Consider the following 25,718-nt stretch of genomic DNA (forward strand, 5'->3'; position numbering starts at 1 on the left):
ATGTTGCCCCAGCGCTGACCTGGGACATCCACCGTTGCTCCTCTTCTTCTTCCTCCTCTTCCTCTAACAGGCAGTTGCCCTTGGTTGTTTCCCTGGCCAGGTGCTTCCATGTTCATAAATTGTACTGAACTTGGTCAAGCTCTAGATATTTGATGGAAGCATTTATACTCCTGGATAGGACCTGTCAGCTAACTAAACTTACTGTGTGAATCTCCCCCTTGATTAGTAAAGTTCTAGTTGCACCTGAAAATGACTGTAAGCTGTAATCCAAGAGATCCATATTACAGTATATAGCTTGATGTTTTTCATGGTATTATGTGCCTGAAAGATTTTGTCAGTGAACAATTTTGCAGGTGATGATGTACACAAGGAAATTATGCCAATATGTTTTGCAGAGAACAGCGACTTGACTGAGGAAAAACAGCCAGTTTAGACCAGCAAGATATATTCAATTGGTAATTGGGCTAACGGAAGGCAATTGAACCTAACAATTTTCAAAGATGTACTACATCATTTGAAATTTGTGCAAACTGTAGGCAATTGTACTTGCAAGGATGTGCAAATACATTTGCAATGTGATTCAAGGAATGAGAAATTCCAATCTGTTGTGAACAAGTGCCCAGTGGTTTGGAGGTGTGCACGTGTTGTTTCGAGAAAGTCATATCTGTTTCGTGAAATTACCCAAAGCAATGGAGAAAAACTGTAATGCACTTTTGTTTGCTAATGTTAAGGTAGCCTTACCCTATACTGCCTGTAGGCCCTGTGACATTTTAATTTTCCTAACAACAGTCTAAAAAAAAATCCAATATCTCTTGGTCTAGAAAGGAGAATATCTGCCTCACCTTTGAGATATGGTTGCAACACATATTTCATTCAGCTGATTGTTCTGCACTTAAGCAACATTTGCTTGCCCTAATATTAAAGTAGCAGGCCCTGACGCCTAATCAAGAAACATCTGAAAGAGTAACTGCTAAATTAGACCACTTCCAATCAACATGAGGAGTCCCACCCGTTCCATGTTGTTTCAAGAGAAACTAGACCATTTCAGCAAGCTCGCTCCTGTTAGCTAGCAAACTTTCAATAGATGGACCCAGCCCACCACTATCATGGAGCTGGAATTCATTTTAATCCAGAAAGGTGTAGGCCAACTGCAAAAATATTTCCCCCTTTCTTTGGTCTTCATCTTCCAGTGCATCTTCCATATCAACAGTCAACCTTTAGCAACTTCTAATTTTCAATGTCAAATTCGTTATAGCTGATGATAATTTCGAACACAAACTGTCAGAAGATTTCTAAACATTTCAGATATTTGGGTAGACTATATGGATAGAGATCTTTGTAAGGATGATGGCTATCTGGCAGAAGATACAATGTGTGACACCGTTCTTAAAACTTAAAACCAATCCTTCTGTCTATTAGTATCCGTTATCTGCGATCATTGGGCAGCAAAATGAGTAAATGCTTATGAGTGTGACCACTACTCTGGGGAGTCTCTACTCGATCAAACCATTTATTAACTAAACAAAGACATTCTTCCTTGTCATGTTTCCTCACAGAATATTTATTGAAGCAAGGATAATACACTTTATTCAAACTCCACTGATAAAATAGTAAAAGGAAAACAGTATCAGAGCTTGATGAATCACAAAAACATTTTATATTTAGCAAGATTTCAAACCGTCTATCCACATTTTATTTTAAAATAACTCAGAAAATCAAGTAAAATCATATTTTGTTACATAATTGGTCCCAATTGTTAATGGTTAGTGAGAATTCATGAATCATTTTGTCCTCAGTAATTGTGTCTTAAAGGCCTCACAGAGAAATTCTGTTTTGATACTAGATTAAGGATCCAGGGCGTGGTTCTTACTCCACACCAAGAGGGATGGTGAAGGACAAGTAGTCCGACACTTCTCCCCACTCTGCTCTCAAATGCTGGAAAATTGTGATCCAAGTTGTCAGCACTGCCACCCAAAAAAGTAGGCCAAGTGCTGATCTCTTTACATCTGAAAAAGAAATATAGGAAAGCAGAAATATAACTTTTTTTTTTCAAATTCAAACAAGAAAATATCCCTCTGATAAGGGAAGATACAGACCAAGCTTATACTACATGAGGCTCGTAAAAGCAGTTGACACTGTTTCTAAACAGATGAGGCTACCATATCTTGGGTATTTTCACAGGCAATATAATCACAGGCTATCCTCCTGCATTTAGGAAACTGAAAACAACTCATCATGCATAGACACGGGGCATAACTGCATTGGTAGAAGTATTGTACCCATATAAAAACACATAGGTAAGGTCTAACCTGCATTTATTCTATAGGCCAGCCCAGCCATCAACAAACATTGCATAGGCAAACAGCTGCAGCCAAATCTAACCTATTATGGTAACCTGCGTTAATTTGGATAGCTGCTTAGATAGTCCAGATTCAAATGTTAATGTAGAATAGCCTACATCTAATACCTACATGGTTGCTCTAATTCACTACAGTCTGGACATAGGATTGAAATCATATCAGACACAACACAATTTCCAAACATTAGGTTAGAAGCACATTTTGGCAATAAAATCGCTTTTCAGGCAATGTGACTGCCTTGTGTAGAATGTCAGTGGCACTCACATGTTTTAATCAGAGGTTGCTCATTGTATGTTGGTTTCACAAACGCTTCTTTGAAAAACCAGACTACATTCACCAGCCACAAGAACGGAAGAAATGCAAATCCTCCTGAGGAAAGAGAGAAGTAGAACTCTTGGTTAACACGCAGGTGTCTTCATTTGGACATTCAGCAACTTTACTTTAGAATTGACAGTTGCCAGTTTGCAAACATGCAGCATACCAAGGTAATATTTTCGGCAAAGGGTGAGCTTTTCCTCATTAGGTACACGTTCCAGATTCATTTCCGTTTCGTCTTGATGTCTTGTAATCTAGTTGAATTGAAGTTAAATGAAAACAGCCAGTCATTGAAAAGACACAATATCAGATATTGTTCCAAAAACTACATTTGGTCTCTATTAGTTGTCACACCACATTATGATACCATTGTGATGATAACATTTACATAATCCTTGAAATCATATCCTTTCATTAAGTTTCATGACAAAAAAAAGTGAGTAAAATGAAAATGAGTGAAATATTCAAGTATGCACATCAAAAAGGATCGTTCATTCATTAGTTCTACTCACATAGTAAAATCTGTGATTTTCGTTTCAAGAGAAGAAAGCCCACTGTAAACAAAGCAACAGTGGGGTCCAAACATAATGACTTAATTTTGAGGCAAGCCCTACCATTGGGGAGCTGGAAGTAGGGCTGCCACTAACGACTATTTTTCTATCGATTAATCTATAGACTATTTTATCGATTAGTCGATTAATCTAAACGATTCATTTTCCTCCCAAAAAAAAGAAAAAATCACCATTTCAGCTCAGTTCATTCATTTTATTTTTACATAATGCAGCACAAAACTAAATGTAAACAAAGGCTGACATATTAAAGTGCAAAACTGCAAGTTTAAACTAGCAACTCCCAACATGATGAAAAAATAAATAAAAAAGAGGACTTGTTATAAGTCAGCAGCACAACTCCAAAATAAATGTTCTTTCTATTAAACCTCTATTGTATTAAAGGCATCCCCCACACAAATGTGCTTCAAATAATGGCAGAAATAAAATATTTCGATACGGTACATTCTCAACATGCACGAACAAACACTGGCACCGTCAATCAGAATAAGCCCAGATCTAGCCTAAACATGTTCTGTTATTTAAAACGTAAAAACGTATTCAATGGAAATTCTAATAGCGGTGGTGCTGCTGTGATAAGCCATCGACACTTTGCAGAGTGCACAAACCACCCTTTTGTTAGGTGCTTGTTTGAAAAAACCCCATACTTTTGACGCCTTTGGTCTTTGGAAACGTGTAGATTCCGTCTCTTTCCCCACCAAGTCGGACTCCACTACTGCCGCCATGATGTTTCAAAAACTGAAGCGTTGACTGAAGGCGACCAACGACTGGTGCCAAAAAAGACTGACGTCAGACACGCAGCAATTACGTAGTGATACGGAAGACGCACATTCGTTATACTGAACTGAAGCGTTTTAGAAATTGAAAAGGTAAATTCATAAAATAAAATAAAAGATGCATCGACTTCAATTTTTACCGTCGACCACATCGAATAATCGCGGCAGCCCTAGCTGGAAGTGTAAAACTCGACACTGCACACATATTATATCTTGACAGTAACCTCAGATTTTGGGGGTTTGCTCATTAGTCATCCCTCAGTAAATCCAGTTTGTGGAGCAACTTTCAACTGAGTTAAAAGGCAAAATAAGGTATTTGTCTACTAAAATAGACAAAAAATACTTTAACTTAAAACTTAAATATACTTGTGACCCACCGAAAATGTGTGGTCACATATTTGTCTTATGTACATAAATGTTCTTACCTGTTTATATTGTGATATAATTAAGCAATAGTAAGTAAGTAAGTAAAATGTATTTATAAAGCACATTTAAACACAGCTTTCACTGACCAAAGTGCTGTACATGAAAAATAGTGATATAAATAAAATAAAGTAAAAATAAGTAAACAAATAATTACAATATGAGACGAGCAACAGTAGACAGACAGATCAACAGAAACAATGGCAACAGGAACAGAGACGGCAATGACAACAAGAGACATATAAAGAGTTACAGATGGGGCAGCAGACGGAGAGTTAGGAAGCTGGGAAGGATGAAGTGAAAAGGTGAGTTTTGAGCCTAGACTTAAAAACAAAGATGGAGGGAGCATTTTTAATGTCCAGGGGCAATTGGTTCCACAGCCGTGGCGCTGCAACTGCAAAGGCTCTGTCACCTTTTTGCTTGAGCCTTGACCGAGGCACATGGAGGAGAGCATTGCCAGATGATCTGAGAGACCTGGGGGCTTGGTGTGGATGGATAAGGTCAGAAATGTAACTGGGGGCCTGCCTATTAAGAGCTTTAAAAACAATCAGTAAAACCTTGAATTGAACTCTAAAATGAACAGGAAGCCAATGCAAGGAGGCAAGAACTGGTGTGATGTGGTCATGTTTTTTAGTGCCCGTCAGCAGTCTTGCAGCTGCATTTTGGGCCATCTGAAGGCGGTTGAGTAGGGACTGGGGTAGGCCTATGTATAAGGAATTACAATAGTCCAGTCGTGATGTAATGAAGGCATGGATGATTTTTTTCAAGGTCCTTAGGAGACAGGAAAGGTTTGATTTTGGCAATTACTCGTAACTGGTAAAAACTGTTTTTGACAACAGCACAAATTTGCTTGTCAAGACAAAGCTCTGAATCAAGGATGACACCAAGGTTACTAGCATGGGACTTAACAAAAGGTTCAAGGTGATCTAGGTTGCTGACAAGAGTGTTTTGATTTGGGAGGGTCAAAGATCATGACTTCTGTCTTAGTCCGTCCAGGAGAGGTTGTAAAGAGTCCTTAGACTTCAGTGGAAGATACAGCTGAGAGTCGTCTGCGTAGAGGTGGAATGAGATGTTATGTTTCCTGATAATGTTCCCTAGCGAGAGCATGTACAGGCCGAAGAGGACTGGTCCAAGGATGGACCCTTGTGGGACCCCATAGGAGACAGGAGCAGTGGATGAAAAGAACTGACTGATGGATACTGACAGTCCTATGTTTCAGATAGGAGCTGAACCATTCGAGGGCTGTGCCTTTAATGCCAACTCACTGTTCAAGGCGGGTCAGAAGAGTGTTGTGATCCACAGTATCAAAGGCAGCACTAAGGTCTAATAAAACCAGGATAGCATTTTCACCAGAATCTAATGTGAGTAACTGATCATTTGTCACCTTTAACAAAGCTGTTTCAGTGCTATGGAGAGTTTTAAAGCCTGACTGAAGAGGTTCTAATATTTCATTTAAATCTAAAAAAGGTTGCAGTTGTGACATGACAACTTTTTCCATCACTTTAGAAATAAAAGGAAGCTTAGAAATGGGGCGATAATTTTTTAGACACTTAGCATCCAGGTTGTGTTTTTTAAGAAGAGGCTGGACGACCGCATGCTTATAACATGAAGGGACTGTGCCAGAAGCTAGGCAGGAGTTAATGATGTTTTGAATACTTGGACCAACTGTATCAAAAGTGTCCTTAATGATATGGGAGGGGACAACATCATGAGGGGAAGATGTGGATTTCATATGTAATCTCCCTAAGTTCCTCTAAAGAAACTTGTTTGAATGTGTTAAAAATTACTGTAGCACCTGAACAGCCAGGCGTAATGTCAGATGGGGAGGGGTTGAACTGGGATCTGATGTTTTCAATTTTCTCAGTGAAAAATTTTAAGAATTTTTCACAGATGTCAGTGGATGTGTCAGCATCTGGGGATACATGGGGGTTGATAATGGAGTTTATGGTATATCTATGGGAATGTTTATTTATAATATCAGAGAAATGTTTGGCTCTGGCTTTTTTGGCTGCTGCCTGATAAGTCACCAATGCATTTTCAAAAATGTCAAAAGAAACAGTAAGATGGTCTTTCTTCCACCTTCGTTCAGCTTGTCGACAGGCCTGTCTAAAAGAGAGGGTGGGTTCATCCAACCACTGTTGGGATGTCAGTTTGGGCCGCCTGTATTTAAGGGGGGCTACAGAGTTTAAGATGTCTGAGCAAGAGGAATGAAAGAGGGAAATCAATTCATCTGGGTTGGAGGGAAGCCTATCAGCAGTTGAGAATGCAGTTTTTTTGAACATTTCAGAGAACTGGATTGCAGTGTGGGAGTTAATATAACGGGAAAAACGGCCTGGGGTTCTAACTGTACACATGGGGTTAGATAGAGTGACATCAAACACAATAGGCATGTGATCAGAGAACGAAGCGTCCTTGATGTTTAATTTGTCAATAAAAATCCCTTAGGAGAGAATAAGATCAAGAGTATGTCCGAGTACATGAGTAGCCTTGTTTATGTGCTGGAGAAGACTGAAGGAATCCAGGACGTGGCAGAATTTGCTGATAATGGGTCTGCCTGGACAACAGACATGGATATTGAAATCACCCAATATCAGCAGACGGTCATGTAATGGTACAAATTGCGACAGAAAGTCAGATAAATAAATAAAGTCTTTATCTGGCTTGGGAGGCCTGTAAACCAATGCGCAGACCAACGGAGTTGTAGTGGATTCTATTTTGACGCACTGTAGCTCAAAGCTAGAGTAATTACCATAGTCCCATATAGTACTCGTGGGAGTGGGGTAGATAAGGGATAATCCCACGGGTGGTGTTCGGCCGAGGCCACCGAGGCCGCAGGCAACAACACCCGTGGGATTATCCCTTACCTACCCCACTCCCACGAGTGCTATATTGCTTTTATAAAACAATTCTACAGTCAACAAATTAACATTTCAACACGAAGTTATTGATTAAAAATGGTTTATTTCGCGATTGTTTCTCCGCAACAAAAAATAGTTCCAAGAATTTTGAATTAACGGTTATCATCAACGCAAATTTTTCATGGCGGAGTGATTTATTATTAGCTGTGAAAAGTCCCGTAACTGTTGGTATGTTGACGAATAACCTATAGCATGGAACGTCTCTCGTCCAATCAGAAACAGCTAAATTACGCGATAGAACCCAATTGTTTTATAAGTATAAATAATAATAATATCTATTATATAAAAATATCTATATCTATCTAAACTATGGCCTGTGTTGCAGACCCACTGTTTACATAGAGCTCAGCCTAGTGTTGTGTTGCTAGGCACAAGGCTGAGCCAGTAATCAAATTAAGTTTGAAAGAGACTGAGAGAAGGAAGACATATTCAGAAAATGTTCTTTCTTCATATCATTTCAAGGTGAAATGACTTCGCCATACGGATTCAGTGACTAGAGCCATGTTGTTGTAAGACCCTGAACACTTGAATGTTGAAATTGTTGCAAATACCATGAGTCAGACAGAAATAGGCCTTGCAACGGTCTCACTTAGTGAGTCTCAAATTAATGAAAGCAGTTTAATACAGTTGTTTCCAAACTTTTCATGGCAGGCCCAATTTGACAATGGAAAAACACTGCAATCAAATCACATTTCCCTGTCATTTTAGAGTTAAGCCTCTTCATACCATATATCAGCCTGGTCTCTCCATTTAATATGAAATGATCGCAAATATATTTCAAGATACATTTGTATTAAACTAGGACAGTTTATGTTAATGGCCGTCCTTAACATTATCAATGTGCAATGCTGAGTCTCACCAACAATGTATTTGAATGCATCTCCCTCGGGGTGTAGAGTAGGCTACAGTTATCTTTTTGACAGTAACACGTATTAGATTGCCGTTTGTTATTGAGACATCAAGATGAGGGGACTGTGCATGGCTTCCGAGTTAGGTCTATGTGTGTGTTCCTTACAGTAACTTATTTAGACTGTAACCTATTTAGACAGAAAAATAAGTAGCCTAACTGAACTCCGCTTCGCATCGGGGTGCTGTTTGCCCTGTCGGGGCTTATTTTCCCGATAATGACCAGCGTTCTATACATTATCCCTTACATATGTATTGAATATTGGGTACTGCTGACTGTATTGGTAGCATAATATAAATTGTTTTTAACATAGGAATATTTGATATATATATGATTTACTTGAGTTTTATACCAAAAACACACGTATGTCTATGGCTTACACATGAGTAAATAGTTTGAATATTAATTGTACAACATTGTTATTAATAAATCAGTTTTTGTTAAACGGAGAGCGTGTTGAGCAAAGACAAATTGAGACATGTTGAGCACATTTTTCATTTTTTGTTTATATCTTTTCTGCTTTTCAGTCCTCCTTCAGACTTCTTATCTGTCAACACCAATATACTCCTTTTTTTTATTTGAACCCTATACATTCCAACTTGGTAGTAGGAATGTTGAGATTAATGGTGCGTTCCAGTTGTACTCGAAAAGTCATAATTTACCAGTTAAGTACCAGTTACCAGTTACCAGAAATTTCAAGAGGACCTCCCCCCTGAAAGTCGGAATACAAGTAGCCTACCAAGTACTTATCAGTATTAGGGATGGGAAGATTCACCGGTTCGCATCGATGCACCAGCATAAAAGCTCACTATGCGATGGCCCGGATCAAAAAAGTGTGGAGCGGATACAATGTGAGATGAAACGCGATGCATCGTTTCTAACATTTTTGTATCGGTATAATATCAATACAAGACCAATCATTTTATATTTAGATAGATTCCACCTCTCTTACTGTTTCTTAAATGCGCTTTCATCTCCACTGCTGTCAATGGCCGCTTCTCGTGAAGTCTAGCCTGGATACCAGCCTGAACTCCGCCCACAACATTTTTTGTCTGGGAGATTCAGTCTGGAGTCGAGCTAGTTGGGAGGGTTTAAACGGCCCCGAAAAGGGATCTGACCATTCAAATTGTAAGGGCGGGCTTTATACGTTGATGGACAGACATAGATAGAATACCGGTATACATCGAACAAAGATGGCGCCGTCTCGGGAGCTTAGTGGGACATATTTGATATGATTTAAGGTATCTACACGACTTTTTTTATGTCTACATTGACTCGGTTAGTTGTGTATACGCAACACCAATGTTGCCTAGGATTGTAGGTCTTAACTTATGCACTCTAGACCATTATTGAAAGGTTATGCTAACAGCGTAGACAAAAAAAAACATTAGAACTAATGGTAGCTTCTAGCCTTGAGTGCTAATTAAGTAATGTGAGCAGGCTTATCTCAACAGATATTGACAGCGCATTCATTTTGAAAGAGGAACAGAGAAACGCGATCAAGGCATTTGTCGATTGAAAAGATGTTTTTGCCGTCCTTCCTACGGGATCAGGTAAAAGTTTAATCTATGAGATGGTAATAATACTACGTTGCTCTGATTGGTTCTAGGTATCCAATTCAGCGAAGAGGAATTTTCTTTCCTGGTTCGTTGAAACACGCCCCATAATCACAGCCCAGTGGTCCGGTCTCAGACTCATATTCTGACTAGAATTATGAGTATGACATCGTCAGGCTACGTGAAGTCTATAACTTTTCTAAAATCTCTATCTGTCTGCAATACCGCTCTCGGCCTCTAAACAACTTCGGCGCTCTCACAGGAAAAGACAGTAGGATAAGGGACTATTAACGGTGTTTTTCGCCAGGAAGTCTCTAGAAATCTAGCACCTTATTGAGCGAAATTAAAAAGAGTGAATGTGCAGTTCTCAGACACCAGAATGAACACGCTCACAGTATCGTTCATCAGGCAGTAATACAGTACGTTCAGTTCACTTTCACCAAAATTATGAACTCATGAACTTATGACAGGCATGCAAACTGGTCAGGGGTGAAAAAGGTGAGAAGGTTGCGTGACAGGAAAAATTGCCGCTTCTTCACGCAGGGGTTAAAGCAAAAAAAAATCCTAAAAATGCTAAGCTTTGTCCTTGGTTTGATTTAAGCTTTGATTTCAAGATGACCTACAACCACAAGGTGACATGTTATAAGGGTATGTGAAATTCAGTCAGTGAAAGAAGATTGGATTTGCAACCATTTCATTGAGGATATATGAAAAAGGACAGTGATTCACTTTTTAAACCGTTAAAGAGCAACATTGAGCTGTAGAATGTAGTTTTATATTGCAACATTTCCATAATTACTTCGTTCAGAAGAAATAATCGTATAATAAAATATACATCTTTTATTCTAGCATACAGTAGCCTAATTGCTGAGGCATTGGCTATATTCATGTTCCTGCCTGGCAAGTGTTGCGTTTTTACTGCGTTGTATCTTCAACAAAAAAACGAACGAGGACATTGTCCAGGTTCGTATTGGTGGCTTCGTCGACATTTAAGGAAAGCTTTAGCTTTTCCGAAATACGTCTTTTAAACTCTGGTGTTATGCCGTGTGTGTTAAAATAGCTGGCATGCTGATTGGATATTGACAGTTTAGTCAAAGGAATTTTGTCTTCAGCTATTTTTTGGCATAAATTCACCAGGGGTTGGGCAAGCTTGCCTGGATTGTGTTCTGCGATGAACGTACACACGCATATTTTCAGGGCACATTAACGCAGTTATTGATGCCGGAACATCAGATGTGGTTGTTGCTCCCGGTAAAAGCGTTGTGTGTTGGATAGCACGAACAGCTGCTCTACGGATAAGTGGAAGCACTGGAAGCACCTTTTTCCCGCTAGTTGCATACAGTAGCTTTCTTGAGCACAACAAGAGAGCACCCGCTTCTCTTAACTTCTTACACCGGCTACCAAAAGGCTTACCGTCCTTCCCTATCTCTTCTATTAATGCCATTTCTTTTTCAATCCTTCATCAACTAGGAGGGCATCTTCCCAAGGATTCTTGAACTTACTCTGCTTCGGTCTGACAGTATCTCTACTTTGGCATCTACGTAGGCAGAGCGATACAGAAAAGTCGGTGGTGAAAGCACATTTTCCCAAGACCCGCCCTAATCTACTTCTGATTGGCTATTTATGTTCTTTTGACAGCCTGAGAGTTGTGCTTTTTTCATATCATTGGCAGACGAACTCATAAACTTCGAAAGTAATGGTGATGATAACGAGTTTTCAATATAAAAAAAAAAATTATATTAGACTTTTTTCCCGCAGCCAAACGCTGCACGCCGGAAATCCGGCACTGTGCCGGAATACTTTAATCCCTGTTCACGAGACTCACCTGAAAAGTAATGCAGCTGTTCTTCATCCCCCCCCCCCAAAAAAAAAAAAAAACTCCTCGGATCTACACGATTCACGTAAATGGCATATTTCGCCGAAAAGCGACAAGTTTGCATGCCTGTATGAGTTCATGAACTTTCATTCAATGAACGCGTTCAGACACAACACTGGTGCTTGATCCACGTTTCAAAGACCTGGCTTTCTTGTAAGACCACGGCACCAAGAACATGGTATTTTTTAAGATAATAACAGAGGTGATGATGGAGGAAGAGGTAAGAATATACTCCATATACCGTAGCTAAACTCTCTATTTGTTACTTGAATTTACCTGTGCCTTCCTTAAATTGGAAAAGGAAATCTAGCAGCTAGTCTCCATTATCCTGATCATTTGGATCAACTCAAAACCTAAAGAAAAACCTTAAAATAGGACACATAAGTTCAATTAATTGTGTGAGGCAGTTGATCCACATGTGTAGGATGAAGCAAACTGTGTTGTGACTGCCAGGTATAGTTAAAAAAAAAAAGACATTCAGAGAACACTTACCCACATACATATACATGTTATATTTTGTCAAAAGAGACCTTTTTAATGATTTGTTGTATGACAAATAAATGAATCATATAAAATTGCATTATGTTGCATCGCATCTTGTTGAATCGCATTGTGTCGAATCGTACTGCATCGCAATAGGGGTGAATCGTATCGTATCGCATTAGTAGCTGGGTCAGTGACAAATAAGGGTTGGCAAGATGCCAATTAAAAAATATGTTTTAAACCTGTTAAACACCATGCCCAAGGACTGTTAGAATGTATATTTTGCATTTCTGTTGGTTTCATAGTATTTGATATGACATTTCTACCATTTTTCACCAAATACAGAACTAATGGCTCTGTATATTGTCAAATGGTGTAACCATTACACAAGTTCAAGTATTTAATATTTCATCCTCCTAGATTTTATGTACGTGTAGTCATGAAAACAAGTAATTGATTTTCAAATATCACATGACGTTTTTTTTATTATATTTATTTTAAAAATTCAGATTAAATTGATGTTTTATTGTACTGAGGAAGACATTATGTTGTAAACATTAAAGTTTTCTGTATATTCCATGGCCATTTGGGTAAAAATGGTTTTAAAACACATTAAAACAGTGTAGTGGAATACTTAAGTATCATCCATATTAACTTTTTTGTACAATATGAGATTTTTGTGAAAAATACTGGTTACGCCAATTGACATTAATCGGTTACACCAAATGACCATACTGCTTCTACAGCCAAAGAGCAAGCAATTGACACAGAAAAACAAATAAGTAGTCGCCAAGGTAAAATTAATTATATGTTTTAATATATTCTCATGTTATTTTTCATATTACATTAAAAACATTAACCAAAACAATGAAGAAACAGGACTAAACTGATCAGTTGATGCAATACTCTGAGGAGGGCCGTCATCCGCTGACGGATTTAGTGAAAGAGTTAGGTTCAGCATGTCTGTACTACCTTTTGGCAAGGCCATTGACTGAATGCCTACCAGATATGAGGCATACCAGCCTATGGCAAGCCACTTTTTCCTGTTAGGGGACAAGAGGATAGAAAGCTTATTGTTTGCATTTACATTATGTCCAGACCTATATCAAAATCCTGTCTACTTACATACAATATATTATAGAAATGTGAATTTAAATGTATGAATGAATGAACAAATAAATAATGAAATAAATACATAATTCATTAAATAAATAAATAAATACAACTAAACATCCAAAAGAATGTATCTATCAATAAACTTCATGGAAAAAAAATCACATTTAAACCTGCTGTTAATATTGAACAGTAGGAGTCACTATTTCAACTATAAGAAAATGTATAATCAGGATCACAAATAAAGCTTTTGGCCCTAAATTGATCAAATCGGCCTCAAACAGGAAGATGTCAAATGGTGTAACCGGTTACACCATTTGACATTTCAATGTAAAACCCAAATCTGCATGCATTATTTAGGATGACTATGTCAACACTTAACATTGGTGTGAATATTTAAAAACATATTTTACATTTAATATAATCACTTTGAGTATTATGGTTTATTTATATTTTTACTGAGGTCATACCACTTGACATGTCACCTGACCATGGCTGAATAACACTTAATTATGTCAAATTTTAGAGAGAGTACTAACCTTGAAATGTAGCAGTTAGGTTCTTCAGGGGTCTTCTCTGTGACATGATCTTCTGGCACAATATTTACAAAATGGCTCCTAAAATGCGGTTACACCACTTCACATTTCAAGAGGTTGACTTGGCAGACATGATTCCCCATATTAATTTAAATATTCCGAACAATGATGTTACATAACTATTCTTAAGTTTTAAAAAGTGCAAGTGTAAGATTATGCCAAAGTATATCAGAGGCTATTTTGAAGAGAGTTTCAAAAAAATGTTGCAAGTTTTATTACTTTGTACTACGTTTTATGGTTATGGTACGTTTTATGGTTATTTTATGGTTATGGTACACCACATTGACAATTTTACCATTATTTTCTTAATATTCTCACCAAAATGGATAAAACCAGAACTTTTAGAATTTGGTCTTGAAGAAAATGATGTTTCAAAGTGATTTGATAGATTATTCTCAAATGTTAACACTTTTAAATGTATTTCATCCTCATGTTCACAGAAAACTGAGCGTCACGTCTTTGACCCAGCTGCTTTTATGTATCGGATCGTTGGCAGTGCGTCGAGATGTGTATCGCATCTTCCTCAGTGATGAGATGCACATCCCTTGTCGCTGCCAAATGTGAGTCCGCTGCCTGATGTGAGTCCGCCGCTGCCTGATGCGAGTCCGCATGCGCAAACACAAACGGTTTACGGCAGAAGGCTCAGGAGCAAACTATCCAAGACATGCATGCTCATACATGGTTTAATATCAACGTATCTGGCTTCTCTTAACGCATAATGTAGGTTTATTTAACGTAGTGTTTTATAATTTTGTCAACGGTTTACAGCATAAGGCTCAGTGTCAACATATGGGGCTATGTTGTATTACTGTTACTAGTAGGCTAATGAATGCACTGCTTAACTAATAATTCAATAAACATGAAGCTTAACATCATAAACCTTGGTGGATTTCAAACGTAAACAAATGCGCTTGTCATTCCACTTCATGCTGTAGCCTACACCACCAGCATTACCTGGCTCGTTGTACTACAATAGTGTCGCAAAGTTTGCGCATGCGGACTCACATCAGGCGGGTCCTCACATTTGGCAGCGACATCCCTAACCGGTATACAAAGTTTCTCCATTCCGGTCAGGTGACTGGTCTAAACCAAGCATTCATTATAATTACTTCCGGGTATACCATTGTCTACCATCAGTTGCTTCTTCAGTGATATCCATACAGGGAATCCTGCGCTAGCTTCCTCTAGCTAGCAAATGTGTTTGTTGTTGCCATTAAGCATTATTTAGCTCTCGCCAGAGGACTCGCACCCTGTATCCCAAAGTTACAACAGCACAATACCAAGCGCTTCAGGCGTAGGCTACTGATCCAGTGGCCCAAACAACATTGTCCATATTACAAATCAGTGTACCACCTAAATTATTTTCAAGCTGTTATTTTGAGGTAAAATTGTTATGTAATGACTTTGTTGTTGTGGTAAGAACACTCGCAATACCTTATCGATAAAGCTTGTTTAGTTTAACAGCTAAACTAAACCTGAGAAATTCGTAAGTGACTTAGAGTCTATTTGCTAGACAATGCCGTCACATACGTTTGTTAGCGTTGCTTTGTTGACTTTACAACCAATGCAGTATCCATTAAAATATTATGCAGGATTTAACCTCACCATAGCTTTACTATCTGCATTCTAAACAATTCTCCACTCTGACGTTGGTTGATGTTGATATCTTAATCTGTGACTTCCAAGTTAAGTTACACATCATATTTGTGTCGTATTGTGAATTCCATAACGTAACGCTAATGCAAGTGAGGAGTACATGAATGAAACCACCTTTTTAGAGGGAATAAAAACCATACCTTCCGCAACTGAGAGCGATAACTGGTAGTTGGATCACGGCAGTAACGTAGGCTATGGATTCGGTTGTCGATCACATTTCAGCTGTTTCCTCGATTCTTCTGAGAGTGAAGCCAGCGACAATAACAAGAATTAAGATAAGGCCGCCATTCGAATTATTTTCAAAATAAAGGGGAAACATATTTATGAGTTTTAAATTATACAATAAGAAAAATGAAAAAGATCTTCAAAAATGGTTTTGTCTTCAAAAATGTATTTGCAAAAGGAAAAAGCGTTTTAACATCTACATGAGTCATTCCACCTGTCTGAAATGCATAGACTAATCACCTACTGATGAACTTCAAATTGTGTGGCTTAGAATACAACCATTTGTGCATCCTTAATATGGGGGTTAAATGAAAATGTTATGACAAGTACTTTAAGGAAATACATATATATTGACACGTTTTTTTTTTTTGTCTCTACCTAGCATTTTTTTCTTTTTACGTATGAATGACATACATCCCAATACATATTGCACCTGTGTATTTCTGTGTGTGTGTTGCCAATATGTTTTGCCAGATCAGTCTTCTAAAATGACAACATAAGCAAATGCAATAAGCAGTGTATGTATCTAGAGTAGTTGAAATATTTGTCAAAGAAAAAGTGAAGTGTACTTTTATTTTGAATTTTTCGCCGCCATATTTCCGCCTATTGTCGCGTACATTGTCACTAGCTCCACGCTTCTTCCTTTTCTTCTTCTGTTAATTTATTGGCGGTTGACTTGGTGCGTTACCTCCACCAACTGTTTTGGGTGTGGAGCTCCAATGCGGATAAAGACGTTAAAAAGCAAGTAAACAAATAAAATAAAAATACTAATTACAGTTTTTTGGCAAAATAGCCTAATAGCAAAATAGCCTAATGGTTCAGCACAACATATATCACCTTCAAAAGGTCATATCTCACCCAAAACAGTTAACTAACAGTTAAGCTTCAAAACCAAATCATTTTCTCATATTAACAGTCAGTTCCCCCAAATTAAGCTAGATGGTTTAGCAAAACACTATGGCACACCTGCAAAAGGTCATAACTCTCCCAAAAACAGGCAATTTATCAGTCAAACTAATTCATTTTCTCATACAAATAGTCAGTGCCCCCAAAATGAATAGTACCTTTGGCATTGTTTAAACTCTGCAGATCAAACATTTAGATGTTTTGTCAGTATGGCAGTGGACCATAGAAATATCCCTCATGTGCATATTTCAATCTTGTCTTGGTCCTTTGACATTGAATGGTTACTGTAGTAGATGTTTTCTTATCAGAATATGTGTATCAAACAGAAAAACGATGAATTCAAGAGAAGCCAACAAGGTTTTATCACATACTGTATTGCACTCATACTGCCATGGAAATTGTTACAGTAATTGCCAAACAGAAACAGAAAATATACTGTCAAACAATACAAAGTATACATCAAAACTAAACTTCTGTATAGCCTTCACTCCTATAACAACACATACAGTAGGAAAGTAAAGCAAAGCTGGAGTTGAGTTTTCGTCCTCACTCTCCTACTCATCCTCGCGCTCATGTCTGTCTGGCCACAGATTTTCATCAACATTACATCACCCTTGCTATGCATCGGGGGTAGAATTGGCGTGCATGCCGCAACCATCCCTTACACTGATCTGCTGTGACATCGACACAAGCAGCATCCATTGCCTGGAGAAGGGACCTCTGGTTTAGAGCCCGATGCTCGTAGAACCTCCACCTCCATGCAGAAAAAAACTCCTTGATAAGATTGAGGTATGGGGAGTAAGGTGATTAGAGCACTATCAGCATCCTTGAATGGGCAGCAAACCACGCCCTGATGAGCGGGCCTCAGTGGAAGCTAACTTTGTCCCACACAATGACAAATGTAGGCAAGTGAGGCCCTACCAAACACCCCTCATGTAGAGGGATAAGATCTGAGTGCAGGCGGTCCAAGAACACCAGGAGCTTCTGGGTGTTGTATGGGCCAGGACTGGGAATGTGGGTGACTACACCATTCTCTGAAATAGCAGCACACATGGTGATGTTGCCCCCGCGCTGGCCTGGGACATCCACCCTTGCTCCTCCTCCTCTTCTTCTTCCTCCTCTTCCTCGAGCAGGCAGTTGCCATCGGTTGTTTCCCTGGCCAGGTGCTTCCATGTTCATAAATTGTACTGAACTTGGTCAAGCTCTAGATATTTGATGGAAGCATTTATACTCCTGGATAGGACCTGTCAGCTAACAAAACGTACTGTGTGATCGGTGATCAGATGTGTGAATCTCCCCCTTGATTAGTAAAGTTCTAATTGCACCTGAAAACTAAGCCGATGATCCAAGAGATCAATATTACAGTATATTCCATGATGTTTTTCATGGTATTATGTGCCTGAAGGATTTTGACAATGGAGTGAACTATTGTGCAGGTGACGACGTACACAAGGAAATTACGCCAACATGTTTTGCAGAGAACGACGACTTGACTGAGAAGCAACAGTCATCATTTGAAATATGTGCTAATGTAATCGCTATTTGATTTAAGGAATGAGAAGTTCCAATCTGTTGTGAACAAGTGCCCAGTGGTTTGGAGGTTTAATTGCACGTGTTGTTTTGAGAATGTAATTTCTGTTTCGTAAAATTACCCAAAGCAATGGAGAAAAACTGTAATAGTGATACACTCCATATTCTTTCAAAACCATTCAAAAAAACGTGTTGGTGTCAAATATAATATATTATAATATAATAAAGAGAAGGAGGAGGAGGAGGAGAAGGAAGAGGAGAAGGAGGAAGAGAATGAGAAGGGCAAGGAGAAGGAGGAGGAGGAGAAAGAAGAAGGAGAATGGTCATCTCTAATGAAATTTGAGCCACTGTGGTAGACCATGTGCTCAACCATGGTTTGAGCATGAGGGAGGCTGGCCAGAGGGTCCAACCAAATCTCAGCCGCTCATTAGAATATTCAGGATGGAGAACAGGTACGAAATCTATTTGCCTTGTGCAGTGTAATACTGCATATAAATAGTGTGCTCACAGTATTTGTATTTTGCAGGACTGAAAGAGAACCACACTGTGGAGGAAGAACACACACGTTCAATATTTTTTCAAAGCAAAGTAGCATTTTGCAGGAGATATAAAGGGTTTTGAATTTTGTGATAGTAGTTTTGGGATTTGTGTTTAGAGTTTTGAGAAAACGAGGCATGCTTTCAAAAAATGTGTGTAAGCAATTGAGAAAAACTGTAAGCATTTTGTATACAATATAATGTCAATACAATCTAGTGTTTGGTGGAACAGGAGACTGAAATTGTAAATATGGTTTGTGAGAACAACTGCATCACACGGTTTACAGTACACTACTGTTCTATGTGTGTAGCGAAATAAAACTTTTTATGCTGCATATTTGTGTGTTGTTTTATGTTTGACTATGAAAAATGTAGGCCTACACTGAGACTTTTTACAAAAGGAGAAATTCCAGAGTCAAGATTGTCATTCATTATGGTGTGTTCCATTTCGGATGATTGTGTTTTCAATTTTGCACTTCTGTGTGCTGTAAATGCTTGGTAGTGTGCAGCAAATGCTTAGTTGTGTGTACTAAATGAATGTATGTGTGTGTGTTTTGAAAAAATGGCTGTTGCATTTTGTGAACAGTTAAGAGATTTGATAGTAAAGAGTCATCTTGCAAAGGGAGTGTCAGGTTAAGCATTTTGTGTGTGAGGTTTTCAGTTTTTTGTGTGCAGTTTTGAGAAAGCCGTTATTGTTTTGCAATACTTGTTTCGGCTCTTCTACTCCTACCACCCCCTCCTCCATGTGATTACCTGTTTTGTTACACAAATGTTTACCTGACATTTACTAGCTAAGAGCAAATTCATCATGCCCACAAAATCCCAGTTCTTGCTGAATACAACACTAATTAGAATCTTTATTATCTCAAGTTTTTTTATTTACTTGGCTACCGTGCTTTTGAGTGCTTATGGAAACTACCTGATTGAGGGCCTGGTCAATCCTTACTTTGCTGAATAGCTTTAATTTATGACTAGATGTAATGTGAAACATGATTCCTGGTGTCTGTCCATTGCTCTAACCAAATTAGATAAATCTGCAAACCCCATGGTAACCCACGGATTGCTAGTGTAACCTGCGTTGTGTTTGCTGGCTCTGTAAGGACTGGGACACTCATGAAGATGTTCTTTTATTCCTGCACAATGGGTCATCACATACACTACGGTTCAAAAGTTTAGGGTCACCCAGATAATTTCATGTTTTCCATGAAAACTCACACTTGTATTTATCAAATGAATTGCAAAATGAATAGGAAATATAGTCAAGACATTGACAAGGTTGGAAATAATGATTTTTATTTAAAATATAATTTTGTTCTTCAAACTTTGCTTTTGTCAAAAAATGCTCCATTTGCAGCAATTGCATAATTTGGAGGTGCGCTTTGGGTCATTGTCCTGTTGTAGGAAGAAATTGGCTCCAATCAAGCGCTGTCCACAGGGTATGGCATGGCGTTGCAAAATGGAGTGATAGCCTTCCCTATTTAAAATCCTTTTTACCTTGTACAAATCTCCCACTTTACCAGCATCAAAGCAGCCCCAGACCATCACATTACCTCCACCATGCTTGACAGATGGCGTCAGGCACTCTTCCAGCATCTTTTCACCTGTTCTGCGTCTAACAAATGTTCTTCTGTATGATCCAAACACCTCAAACTTTAAATTTGTCCAGAACACTTTTTCCCAATCTTCCTCTGTCCAATGGCTGTGTTCTTTTGCCCATATCAATCTTTTCTTTTTATTGGCCAGTCTCAGATATAGCTTTTTCTTTGCCACTCTGCCTATACGGCCAGCAACCCAGAGTCTCCTCTTCACTGTAGAAGGTGACACTGGCGTTTTGTGGGTACCATTTATAAAGCTGCCAGTTGAGGACCTGTGAGGCGTCTATTTCTTAAACTAGACACTCTAATATACTTGTCTTCTGCTGAGTTGTGCACCGGGGCCTCCCACTTCTCTTTCTACTCTGGTTAGAGCCCGTTTCTGCTGTTCTCTAAAGGGAGTAGTACACACCGTTGTAGGAAAAGTTCAGTTTCTTCGCAATTTCTCACATGGAATAGCCTTAATTTCTAAGAACAAGAATAGACTGGCGAGTTTCACATGAAAGTTATCTTTTTCGAGCCATTTTGAGAGTATAACCGAACCCACAACTGTGATGCTCCAGATACTGAACTAGCTCAAATGAAGGCCCGTTTTATAGCTTCTCTCACCCGCAAAACAGTTTTCAGCTGTGCTAACATAATTGCACAAGGGTTTTCAAGGGTTTTCTAGTCATCCATGAGTCTTCTAAGACGATTAGCAAACACAATGTACTAGGGGTGTAAAAAATAACCGATACGTATCGATATCCGTTTTTAGCGTGTAAGATACGACTACATCGATGCGTGCAGTCCCGCTTCGGTTTTAAAATGTCACCAACCGGTCTTTGCCCGATTTAAAAGTTATGAATCAGTTCACAAGGGTTTGTCCCTCCGTTTTTTTTTTAAAACACTCGCTGGCCTGTTGCATTTTTATCTCAGTCAGAACAATGACAGCTTGTCATTGGCCAAAGCCCGCATAGCATAAACCAATCAGGCTGTATTCTCACTATTAACGCCTGAGAGAACCTGGAGAGAATGACAGATTACAACTCTCAACAATGCTATGCTAGCTACACTATTCATTTTCAATGGCCGATGCTATGCTAGCTACTTCAGCCAAGGAAGGTACATCGTTGTTGATTGCGTGTTTCTACAGACATCCTTGGATTTAAATAATTATAAAATAATAAATAGGAGAATATTTGTATCATTAACAATTATGTTTAACATTTATAGTCATGATTCCGAGACCGAGCCATCATGATGTCCTAACACAGTGCAATGAACAGTGCAAATGGCAGTGCAGACATCCCAAGTATCCCGGAAGGTCCGGGAGTCTCCCACATATTGATAACGACTCCCTGATGCCCGCAAATTACTTAAAATCTCTCGGAATCAAGAGCGAGCGAGCAAGACCGCGCACACGAGACAGACGTGCTCCAAACCGCATTAGCATCTGTGTAGCGTGCGCACGACAGAGAGGCAGAGGGACCTAAGAGACTGTGCGTGTGTGAGGGACGAGGCAGTGTGCGTGTGTGCCTCAGGAGCATCCTGATTGGCCTGTTTCGGTAAGTCAACCAATCAATTTTCAGTGAGGGCGGGCTTTTATCTCCTCTCCCGAACCGAATTAATCAGTTCAGTCAGTGCGGGCACATGATGGCAGCACTCCGATCCCATCCAATTCTCTCCATGGGGTCTCCATGGGGGGTTAACTGCTCTATCTCAAAGCACATGGCAGTGACCAATCTAGATCTTGGCCGCGTCAGTTCAAATCAAATGCGGAATGTTTACATCTGCTACCGTTGATTATACAGTAAATACGTTGTGAAATGAAACAAAAACACACCACAGTTAAAGTTGTATCAGTATTGATTGATTCACATCGATATGAATGGATTACATGACTAACAACTGGTGGAAAGTAATATGAAAATATTTGTTCACTGAATTAGCGTTCTGTCCCAAACAGTTGCGTTCCAGTTTCAAAGTTTCAGTTTCGCTTTCAGTATTTCAACGTGAATGAGAGGGAGCACGAGAACCGAGCGTCTAGCAGCGTTTATCATATCATATACATTATACAGCCGCGGAAAAAATTAAGAGACCACTTCAAAATTATCAGTTTCTCTGGTTTTACTATGTATTGGTATGTGTTAAAGTAAAATGTACATTTTAGTTGTATTCTATAACCTACTGGCAACATTCCTACCAAATTTCAAATAAAAATATTGTCATTTAGATCATTTATTTGCAGAAAAATGACAATTGGTCAAAATAGCAAAAATGATGCAGTGTCTTCAGATCTCGAATAATGCAAAGAAAACAAGCTCATATTCATTTTTAAACTACACAATACTAATGCTTACACTTAGGAAGAGTTCAGAAATCAATATTTGGTGGAATAACCTTGATTTTTAAATCACAACTTTCATGTGTCTTGGCATGCTCTCCACCAGTCTTTCACATTGCCGTTGGGTGACTTTATGCTACTCCTGGCGCAAGAATTCAAGCAGCTCGGCTTCTTTTCATGGCTTTTGACCATCCATCTTCCTCTTGATCACATTTCAGAGGTTTTTTTATGGAATTCAGGTCTCGAAATTGGGCTGGCCATGACAGGGTCCTGATCTGGTGGTACTCCATCCACACCTTTACTGGCCTGGCTGTGTGGCATGGAGCATTGCCCTGCTGGAAAAAACACTTCTCAGAGTTGGGGAACATTGTCAGAGCAAAAGGAAGCAAGTTTTTCTTCCGGGACAACGTTGTACTTTGCCTGGCTGAGGTTTGTAAAAGACCATAAGGGTTGAAAAAGCGGACTGGAGGTTCTTCTAAGTTCGTCTTCTCTGATGAGTCCGATTTCACAGTAGGTGCAAGGCTCTCTGGCTTGTAGGCCTCTCCAGGTCTCCGTCTAACCATCAGACGACCATGTGTTGGGCAAAGCTGAAAATTGGACTCATCAGAGAAGACGAACTAGAAGACCCTCCAGTCCGCTTTTTTCAATCCTTATGGTCTTTTACAAACCTCTGCCAGGCAAAGTACAACGTTGTCCCGGAAGAAAAACTTGCTTCCTTTAGCTCTGACAATGTTCCCCAACTCTGAGAAATGTTTTTTCCAGCAGGGCAATGCTCCATGCCACACAGCCAGGCCAGTAAAGGTGTGGATGGAGTACCACCAGATCAGGACCCTGTCATGGCCAGCCCAATTTCGAGACCTGAATCCCATAAAAAAACCTCTGAAATGTGATCAAGAGGAAGATGGATGGTCACAAGCCATGAAAAGAAGCCGAGCTGCTTGAATTCTTGCGCCAGGAGTAGCATAAAGTCACCCAACGGCAATGTGAAAGACTGGTGGAGAGCATGCCAAGACACATGAACGTTGTGATTTTAAATCAAGGTTATTCCACCAAATATTGATTTCTGAACTCTTCCTAAGTGTAAGCATTAGTATTGTGTAGTTTAAAAATGAATATGAGCTTGTTTTCTTTGCATTATTCGAGATCTGAAGACACTGCATCTTTTTTGCTATTTTGACCAATTGTCATTTTTCTGCAAATAAATGATCTAAATGACAATATTTTTATTTGAAATTTGGTAGGAATGTTGCCAGTAGGTTATAGAATAAAACAAAAATGTACATTTTACTTTAACACATACCAATAAATAGTAAAACCAGAGAAACTGATAATTTTGAAGTGGTCTCTTAATTTTTTCCGCGGCTGTATATGATGCATGTATATGTCTGTGGGCACGATCTCAAGCACGTGCAAAAGTTGTTGTTGTCCAATTTGAATCAGATACGAGAGACACATGCGCGCCCAGTCCAATTACCAGCGGAATCGAATCGTGTGTCCAGGGGTTTACATCGGAGTCCAGTCGGACTCAAGTCGGACACAATGAATCTAGTTCTGGGGAGACACATGTGTCCAATATCCAATTTAAATCGGACTGAAATCGGAAATTGGACACATGTGTCCACACTGAGTGTATCTAGGAACAGGGGCACCATGGCACAGGGAGAGTGCCCCCTAAAAAGAAAATATAAGACAATTTACAACAGACTATACAAAGGTGTACCCCTGTCTTATAAAAGTAAGTCACAATAACCGTCTTGCACGCTGAACTATCTGTGATTTCAGCATTGCCCATGGTGGGTTAAATTACTGTAATAGACATGTTGAAGTTTAATTTCATGTGCATATTTTTCATGCCAGCTAGTTGCCAGGGCTAAATGAAAACAACAAGCTCCTTAGACTTGTTTAAAGTTGCAATGGAATACAAATAAACGCAGTTTACATAAATAGGAAAATATTAGCAGCATTAGCTTGCATTTAACAAGACCAAGGAATCCCGTGATAAAAAAACACAGCATCACAAAGTTTTTCCAAATGCTCAACCAGGCGCGAACTGTGTGGGATCCTCGATGCAAAGCTAAAGGGTTGTTTGGTGGACATTTAAATATTCGGAGTATGGCAACCAAACGTGAACAATTGGAGAACCTACTTGTAAATTCTAATATCGATTTTATTGGATTTTCAGAGACTTGGTTAACCTGATCCTCCCCGGAGGCCCTTGTTGCCATGCCAGGATATGATGTTTTTAGGAAAGACAGAGATCATGGGAGGGGTGGGGGAGTTTTAATGTATGTGAAAAGTACTATTGAATGCATACCAATTAGATGGAATAGGGAAAATTATATTGAATGTGTTAGTGTCAACATCTCAATTTCAACTGAAATGGCATTAACTTTAATCTGTCTATATCAAAACCCTCAGCGAAGCTTGAATTTTATGATCAGTTAAAAAACCTCCTTCATAGTTTGGATTTCAACAAAGAGGTTATATTGATGGGGGATTGACTATTTCAATCTTACACAGTTAATTGAACAACCCACAAGAATAACTATTTGGTCTGAAACCAAAATAGACTTATTATTCACAAATAGACCTGAAAGAATGACGAAGACCTTTAATCTAATGACAGGGCTATCAGACCATAATATCATTCTCTTTGCCAGGAAGTTAGAAAAACATCGTCTTAATTCCTCAGCCACACCCGTATGTAAATGTGAATCAGTTCCAATTAGTCAACAGGGCAACCTTGGGGTAGCACTGAGAGAGATTGAATGGGACGGGGTCCTCTCAAATGGAGACCTGGAGAGTGACTGTGACCAATTCACCTCAACAATTAAAAAAGTAATGGGGCCCTACCTGAGAAAGCGGAACCAAAAGAAAAGCAGAGACACACTGCCCTGGCTTAATGAAGAGTGTAGGAAGCTTATGAAGGAAAGAGATCAACTACTGAAGCAATCTTTAAAATCAGGTCTTACAACAGACCGACAAAAATTTACCTCATCAAGGCTAAGACAAGCTAAAGCCAACTTCTTCATTAACACTATTGAAGAGGCAAGAG

The 25,718-nt window shown here is 39.1% G+C and overlaps 1 protein-coding gene across 2 annotated transcripts; it reads right to left on the reverse strand.

The window, feature by feature from the left end:
• Positions 1-1,575: 1,575 nt before the first annotated feature.
• Positions 1,576-15,781, reverse strand: psenen (presenilin enhancer, gamma-secretase subunit). 2 transcript variants are annotated; one of them, XM_080851496.1, is made up of 4 exons: positions 15,689-15,781; positions 2,842-2,929; positions 2,625-2,729; positions 1,576-2,006 (listed from the first exon to the last, which is right to left on the reverse strand). In XM_080851496.1, the coding sequence occupies exons 2-4, from the start codon at positions 2,900-2,902 to the stop codon at positions 1,867-1,869; spliced, it is 306 nt and encodes a 101-aa protein (XP_080707622.1). In that variant the 5' UTR covers positions 2,903-2,929; positions 15,689-15,781; the 3' UTR covers positions 1,576-1,866. The 2 variants fall into 2 exon arrangements, with proteins under 2 accessions (XP_080707622.1, XP_080707623.1); XM_080851497.1 differs by lacking the exon at positions 15,689-15,781 and adding an exon at positions 11,977-12,046.
• Positions 15,782-25,718: the final 9,937 nt, after the last annotated feature.

The sequence above is a fragment of the Sprattus sprattus genome, assembly GCF_963457725.1.
Source record: "Sprattus sprattus genome assembly, chromosome: 14".
Classification (NCBI taxonomy): Eukaryota; Metazoa; Chordata; class Actinopteri; order Clupeiformes; family Clupeidae; genus Sprattus; species Sprattus sprattus.

What these genes read in the sequence shown, in the direction of transcription:
- psenen (XM_080851496.1), bottom strand. Translation starts at nt 2,902, where the DNA reads ATGAATCTGGAACGTGTACCTAATGAGGAAAAGCTCACCCTTTGCCGA. An exon ending in TTGCCGAAAATATTACCTTG is followed by an intron (nt 2,730 to 2,841) that starts GTATGCTGCATG and finishes CTCTTTCCTCAG; the next exon opens with GAGGATTTGCATTTCTTCCG. An exon ending in GCAACCTCTGATTAAAACAT is followed by an intron (nt 2,007 to 2,624) that starts GTGAGTGCCACT and finishes TTTCTTTTTCAG; the next exon opens with ATGTAAAGAGATCAGCACTT.